General features: G+C 38.9%; 1 protein-coding gene across 1 annotated transcript in view; it reads left to right on the plus strand.

The window, feature by feature from the left end:
• The window catches only part of SLC2A12 (solute carrier family 2 (facilitated glucose transporter), member 12), a 65,239-nt gene that overhangs the window by 48,033 nt on the left and 8,872 nt on the right, over positions 1-8,334 (plus strand). Inside the window, exon 4 of the mRNA XM_011991469.1 lies at positions 3,293-3,425. Within this exon, the coding sequence (XP_011846859.1) occupies positions 3,293-3,425 (133 nt within the window). The remainder of the gene's footprint in view (positions 1-3,292; positions 3,426-8,334) is intronic.

The raw sequence follows: 8,334 nt of genomic DNA on the forward strand, positions 1-8,334 counted from the left end.
AGGCGTGAGCCACTGCGCCTGGCAGGGAGATTCGATAAGGTCAGGCTCATTGTTACTTTCACTGAAGCCTGAAATTCAACCGCGTTGTATAGAAAATGTGAGGATCCCTATGTCGGAAATAAGGCAAGGCATAAAAAAAGTGTTACAAACAAAACAAAATATTGCTGTTTGTCTGTTCCATTCAGCAGCCCCATAAATTAGATTGATATATTATAATAAAATAACCCAATATTAGGGATCAAATCAGAAACAGAAGCATTTGCCTTGTTTTCCTAGCTCCAACTTGTAAACATGGGCAGAGTAAGAAGGGAGACCCTTGGGGATTACAAAGAATGATAGAGCTAAAATAAATAAATAAAGCCTAAATTTATTTAAAAAAAAAAAAAAGAGAGAGAGGCTTGAGGAGATTTAGATGTCATTTGTTGGTGAACTCTGTGGCAGCTGCTGCCGTGTGAACTGCCAACAGGACGCACATGAAGCCTGGATGTCTTGCTGTTTGTCACGTTGGCCTCCTTTGATGATCATTTCCCAGACCTACTCATTATATCATTCCTTCTCCAGTTTTATCTGAAATGCCTCTCTAAAGAGAAATTTCTTCTCATTAGCTCTTTGGCTACCCTGAAGTGTGGATCATATAAGAAAGGTAAAACACGTGCTTGAAACTTTCTCTTTATTTTCCAGTTTTGAAAATAATGTGGCCGTTCCCCAGTATCCACCAAAACTGACCAATGAGTCAGTTTCTCTTTATTTAATATACAGATGAGGAACACGCAGCATGACTACGAACAAGAAAATCCAGACCGTGGGAAATTCTGTGAAACAAATAACTCAGTTTCTTCATTTCATATATATTGTCTTTATAGATGTAATTTTCGAAAGTGGATGTTTGCTCAAAACATGTGCATATATATCAACACATATATACACATATACACACACATACATACATATATATTTAGTATATCCACTTTTGGAAATTAACCTTTGGAGTTACTATTTAAGCATGGTTTGGGTTTTTATATAACATTTTCAAATGTTTCTAGCCTACCTTTTGAGAAATAGCTCAAGATTAAAGGAAACAAAGAAACTGGTCCTACTCAGATCACATACATAAACACGTGCCCTCCGCCTTCACATGTGCACACATGTACACTACACACACATACCCTCCATCTGCTATTTGATGTGGAGAAAGAAAAATGTAAAAGAAAAAATGGAATTGATGAGGGATGGAAAAGATGGCTCACATCTCTGGGAGGGTGATAGCTAATACACTGGAGGAGCCAGTGAAGCTTTAGAAGTTCTGTACCGGCTTTTAGAACAAATGTTAGGAAAACAGATCCACTTACCAAAAAAAGCCTAGAATGATCTAAAACCTTTAGATGACATTTAATCGGAATGCTTGACATTTCCTACTTATTTTCAAAAATCAATTTTCCAAGTGTGGGATAGAGGGATCTAAAAGATGTGAGGTTCTACTTGGCAGCAAGCCCTTAAATACCAACATTTTTATGCAATTTCAGCTGTATCAATAAAAGCAGAATGTTCCAGATAGATAACTGTACCCTGCAGTGGTCATGACACAATTGTAGTATTGCATTCAGCTCTGGGTAAAATATCTTGAGAGAGCCATTTAAAAATTGCAGTGTGTTCACTGAAGGAGGGCGACCTGAATGGCGAGGGCGGTAACCTATGCTGTGGGAAGAATGGCTGAAGAGTTCAGGATGTTTGACTTGGACAAGGGGATTCTCAGAGAAGGGCTGAGGTGCATTCAAATATTTGAATGGCTGCCATGGAGAAGGGGTGGGGAGAGCTGATTCAATGTGTGTCCTTCCAGAGGACAAAGCACAGCCTCTGAAAGGCAGATTTAGGATCTAAGCAAGGAATAACTTTTTAGCAGATGCAGCTATTTCACAGGGCAATAAGAGGCTTTGTGAAATGGTGAGCTCCCTGTTACTCAAAGTGCTTAAACAAAACTGGGGACAATTTGATGAGACAATCTTTGGGATTCTGACAATTTCTATATTCTGGTTTTATGCTCCAGAGAAGGAAGAAAACCCAATTCTACAAGGACTTTATTAAGCAATCACTTGGGCAATACCCTGTGCCAGCTAGAAAAGCACAGAGAGACAGGAGTTTAATTAAAATTGCCAAAACAACTGCGGTGCTGTTCCTCCTTCCTGCTTCTCCCAACCTCAGCACAAGTCACCGACAAGTGGTTACTATGCTTCGATTCTTTCACGCTGCATTTACAAACACTGCCTCAGTACACAACTGCTCAGTCAGTTTTCCTGCCTGACCAACTGTGGTTTGTGGCTGCAGCTGTTAAAGGCTATTTGTAAAATCTTGTTCATAGTTGGTTTGAGCCTATGTTCAGAAAGAGCCATCTTCTTTCCGACTACTCCTTGCCACCCTAGACCTTCTGCTGCTGAGTCAGGGGCCGCCACAATGCAAATAGCAGACTCAAGTGCATTGGGGGCCACTGCTCCCCACTGAATGTGCCTTGACTTGGTCCATGACTACAAAGGGACTGTATCTTTGGCTGGAAGGGGTCAGAGGAAAAACTAGGTTTGCAGATGAGAGTCATCAGAATCTTGAGGATCCTGCTTCTTGTGATGCATCTTGGCAAGTTGATGCCTTTTACTGGATCCATGATCACTTTTTTCTCTGAACCCAGGAAGAAGCATTACAAATACACTGTAAGCTATTAAAAATGATGAAATATTGCCAGCATGAAATGATTTATTCAAATCAGAGCAAAGAAGGGTGAGCTCATTCCAAGAAAAATCCATCTGTACAAATGTCATTAAAAATGTCCACCACTGGGAATGATAGTAAGAGGGGGAAAAAATTGTCCACCAAACAGAAACTAAACTGCTACCGTGGCGATTCCCAAGAGGGGAACTGAGGAGGGGGAGAAGAGAGATTTTACCTTCTACATCATATGTTTCCATGTTATTTGAGGTTCCTTTTTTGCATGTGCTTTTTTATATTAATAAAGACACATTGCCATTTTGAAACAGAAAGACATGCCCACCAAGAAGATGAGATTGGGTGTAAATTGTGATAGTTACAAGACTGCTATTTACTTCACCAGAGAAAGCTAAGGTAGTCTGTAAAAGTAACACTTTCAGAGCTGGCTACATTTTAAATTTGTGATTGCTATTTTCCTGGATACTGCTGGCATGTTTGAAAATACATATGGTATTATGTATGCCCTAAATGGCTGTTCACAAATGGGATCAAAGCTACACAAAACACATTTATAATCAATTTCTTTTGTCCTTTATAGATCTTATTGGCCTGCCATGGGTGTGCTTTATATATACAATCATGAGTCTAGCATCCCTGCTTTTTGTTGTTATGTTTATACCTGAGACAAAGGGGTGCTCTTTGGAACAAATATCAATGGAGCTAGCAAAAGTGTAAGTATTACATGCATTGGTTTCTGAACAATACTCTTTGGTCAAAAGTGCAGCTTTTATATGCAGCAAAGGAATAATATCTGAAATTATTTTAGGACATTCCCTTTAGCGTAAGACTATATCTTAGTGCATAATTCCAATTTCCCTGCCTTGTCTTTAATTTGGGTGATGCAACTAAGGAAGAATAACCATTTCTTCCCAACGAGTGAAACTTTTTTTTTTCAAACTACAAAGTGAATGCATTTGATTGGCAAGTGCAAAATTTCATTTATCGATGAAATATTGTACTGAATTTGAATAAAATCTTTACAATTGGATTTTTTTTTTTTTTTTTTTTGAGACGGAGTCTCACTCTGTCTGTCGCCCAGGCTGGAGTGCAGTGACACAATCTCGGCTCACTGCAAGCTCTGCCTCCCGGGTTCACGCCATCCTCTTGCCTCAGCCTCGCCCCGCTAATTTTTTCTTTTGTATTTTTAGTAGAGACGGGGTTTCACCGTGTTAGCCAGGATGGTCTCAATCTCCTGACCTTGTGATCCACCCACCTTGGCCTCCCAAAGTGCTGAGATTACAGGCATGAGCCATCGTGCCCAGTCTACAATTGGAATGTTTTTAACATGTTAGTGTTTTATAATTATCATCAAACTGTAATGCTATTATTCATTACTGTGACCAACCAATGTATAGGTGCAAGGTTACAAGCTTTTTCCTTTTACACGAAACAAAAAAAAAAATACGTCATTGTAATTAAAAAGCATTAAACCACACTTTCCTTTTTTTGTAATGTAATAATTTTTAGTAGAACAAAGTTTAATATTTTCACTGTCTGCATTTCTTTTCTGAAAGAGAAACTGTTATTACTGTTGTTTTACTTGACTTTTTTCTGAAATTAATTTTGTTGTATAGAGGATGTAATTCTGCTGTGCTAAGGATTAAAACTATCTCATTAAAAAAATTTTTTATTTCCGTAGATTTTTGGGAAACAGGTGATATTTGGTTACAGAGTAAGTTCTTTAGTGGTAATTGTGAGATTTTGGTGCACCCATCACCGGAGCAGTATACACTGAACTCAATTTGTAGTCTTTTATCCCTCACCGCCCCCGCAGTGCTTCCCCCACCCAGTCCCCAACCAACGGGTGAATGTTTTAAAGCTCTACTCAGTAACCATCTCAGAACTTCTTCCGTCTCTCCAGCTCCCCCTAGCAGGTTTTCTTTGTTTGGGGTTTGGGGTGGGTCCTGGAAATGTAGATATACCATGTTCACCCTGGGCTAGGAGCTTAGGCCTCAGCCTTTCCATTTCTATCAGACTTATGGCTCCTTCTCTGTGCCCTAAACACTTGCTAAGGCTAAGATTAGCAGAAACACTCTCAGGCTTAACCGTCTACAGTTGTTCTAAATAGTGCACATTTAAGGTAATTTTAAGAAAGATAAGCTTCTTATATGAATAGGCATTTAGAAAACTCGTTAAAAAATTTCACAAGGAGAGATTGTTTAAACAATTTAACTTAGAAGTGGAACATTTAATTTAGAAGTGGGTGGCAGAAAATTCCCTTTCCTGTTTTAGTAGCTCTAATTGCCAAAACCATGTCCTGGGGGAAGAGGTGAGACATAGGGGCTAAGAATGAAGGAGAACTTGTTACTCTTCCTAGGATTACATCATTTCATTTAGAAATGCAGGGATACTTGTTCTTGGGTTTTAATATAATGGGAGGAAACTACATTTTCACAATTTGTGATTTTCTTTTAAAAATACTTTGAAAACAGTAGAGGGAAATGTATGATTATAGATACTGTGGGCATAGCGATTCTTCAGCATTTACTTGAAGGAAGAATAAACCTGATAGGTGAATTGTTAGTAGGTACATGTGTGCATGTGTATTTATATTGAACCAACCATTAATCCTGGCTTATTGGGGGTATGGTAAGTAGGATTGTGGAAAATTTTCACTTTGTGCTTTATACACTTTTAGATGGTCTAAATTTTAAAAATATTTTACTTTACAAAAAGCAGAAAAAAATTCTCCCAGTTTAAGCTTAAGATAAATATCAAATTATAAGGCTTTTTTTTTTTATACAAATGAGGCCCTGTTTTGAAAAAAATAAAATGAAAATGATTCATTTACAATGGGAAATAAAATTGTGAGGAAGGCTGGCTATATCCTTGGACTAACCAATGCACTGCCTGACTCTATCCAAGTGGAGGTCAAAATGATTGGATTTCTTGGTGTGCATTAGACTCTGAATAATGGCTATCAATTACAAATATGATTTAAAGCATCAGTGGCCTCAGACTTTAATAACTCAATGTATCCACCTGTAAACTGGCAACATTCCTCATGGATTCAGGTTTTTTCCATAACTGAGATGCCAGGACATTGATGACTTCCAAATCTATTGATCTTCCTTCATTTCTCATCCTTCCTTGTGCCTGTTTCACATCAATTATCCATTGCTGCATAACAAAAGCATCCCAAATGTAGCAGCTGAAAACAATGAACCATTTCCAATGATTCTTTGGTTTGGCTGGGTGGTGCCTCTGCCTGTTTTGCCTGGGCTCACTCACGCGTCTCCCTGGGCAGGAGGGCCCACAATCGCTGGGACTTGATCACATAGGTGGCAGTAGGTGCCAGCTGTCAATGGGGAGCTTCAGTTCTCAGTGGCTTCTCATCCTTGAGGAGGTAAAGTGGCTTCCTCACATGTCAAACTCAGGGTAGCTTTCCAAGGTAGTGAAGGCAGAAAGAAGCTGCAAGTCTCTCTGAGGTTTACATCAGGAATACACGCATCACTTTGACCATTTTCTATTGTCAGCACAAGTCCTGAGGCCAGCTCAGATACAAGGGGTGAAGAAAGAGACCTAACCTCTTGATGAGATGAAGGGCAAAGAATTTCTGACCACATTTAATCTACCACACCTACTCTTTCTTGAAGTTCTTTTAGCTATGTGAAACAATCTTCTTTCCTGGATGGCCTCCTAGCTCACGACTCTAATCTCCTGATTAGAATCTTCTGTTCCTATGTTTTACCTAGCTTTGAAGATTCAGCTCTACATCCTTACGCTTTTAGACTCAACTCAAGTACTCATCCTCGAAGTCCTGAGTAGCTCTAGCCCTGGAGAGTAATCCTTTGTCCTAGATTTTCAATATCTTCTCGCCTTCTTTTCTTCTATACTGCGTTGGCTAGAACTCTTGTGGTTTCACCTTGTTAATTAATAAAGTTTTAGTTTCCAGGAATGCTCTGTCCATTATCTTTCTTATGTAACTCCTACAAAGCCTACCTAGCTTAATATTGATTTCTGGTAGATGATTAAAAAGTATCCACTGTTCAATTTTATAACTTGTTTTGTTGGCTTCGTGGTAAATCCACTTTGTGTATATGTACCTTTGAACTACTCATCTACTCACTCAGGGAGCAAAATTCCTGCAAACATTTTGTGGCCGGGTGTACTGGCTCATACCTGTAATCCCAGCACTCTGGGAGGTGAAGGCAGGCAGATCACTTGAACCTAGGAGTTCGAGACCAGCCTGACAACATGGCAAAACCCCATCTCTATCAAAACCACAAAACATTAGCTGGGCGTGGTGGCTTGTGCCTGTAGTCCCAGCTACTCTGGAAGCTGAGGTAGAAGGATCATTTGAGCCTGGGAAGTTGAGGCTGCATTGAGCTGTGATCGTGCCACTGCACTCTAGCCTGGGTGACAGAGTGAGACCCTGTCTCAAAAGAACACAGAAAAATAAGAGTAAAATTTTGTGAATTCTTGTGAACAAAAATAACTAAAAAATGGAGGCAGGGAGAAAGTAACAATTAATTAATTGAATGAAACTATATAGGCCTCCTTTACTATCACAACCCACTGTACTCTCTTAAAAAAGTCTAACTTGAAAGCAGAATGTTCTGCATAAGATTAAGGACTTTCAAATCCCTTTTTTCATATAAGGTTGTCAGAATGTATCAAATTGCAAACCAAATGAAAATTCAATGACAGAACTTAAGAAAATCTAATCTTTCTTTCTAGTAGGCTTCCAGAATAAGATATTCCTTAAGAACATATGATGTGGGTATCTAAAATGCAACAGAACTTATTAATTCAGAATTTGGGGTGGGGAAAGAATCTGTCTAAATTATTAAAATTCTGACTTATGAAATGTTTTTGAAAGAATCACATTTCTGTTACTTTTGAGTCATGCAATTACTCAAATTTAAATCCAGACCCTCTCCAAGAACGTTATAAATTGCAAATTAGGAGAGGACCAAAAGTCAAAGGTATGTTGACCTCTAAACAGACTATAGGAGAACTGCAAGGTTTGTAATGAAGAACAAAAATACAGGCAATTAAGAAAGATGAGATGGCAAAACAATTTTACATTTTAAAGTCATTACAGCAGTAGTAATACCTACTAGCTATAAACCATGAGGAAGCCCAGTACCGAGGACAAAAAGGAAAAGGTTCTTTTAGAATTTTTTTTCCAACATTTATTTTAGAATCAGGGGGTACATGTGCAGGTTTGTTACAAAGGTTTACTGCATGATGCTGAGCTTTGGAGTATGAATGAATCTGTCACCCAGGTAGTGAGCATAGTACCCAATAGGTAGTTGTTTAGCCCTTGCCCACCTCCATCGCTCTCCTCTCCAGTCGTCTCAGTGTCTATTTTTGCCTCTTTATGTCCATGAGTACCCAATGTTTAGCTCCCACTTATAAGTGAGAACACACAGTACTTGCTTTTCTGTTTCTGCATTAGTTCACTTAAGAAAATGGCCTCCAGCTCCATCCATGTTGCTACAAATGATTTGGTTCTTTTTGATGGCTGTGCAGTATTCCATGGTGTATATGTATCACATTTTCTTTATCCAATCTACTGCTCATGGACACCTGGGTTGATTCCATATGTTTGCTATCATGAATACTGATGCGATG

This window comes from Mandrillus leucophaeus, unplaced genomic scaffold (assembly GCF_000951045.1).
Source record: "Mandrillus leucophaeus isolate KB7577 unplaced genomic scaffold, Mleu.le_1.0 Scaffold396, whole genome shotgun sequence".
In the NCBI taxonomy this organism is placed as follows: Eukaryota; Metazoa; Chordata; class Mammalia; order Primates; family Cercopithecidae; genus Mandrillus; species Mandrillus leucophaeus.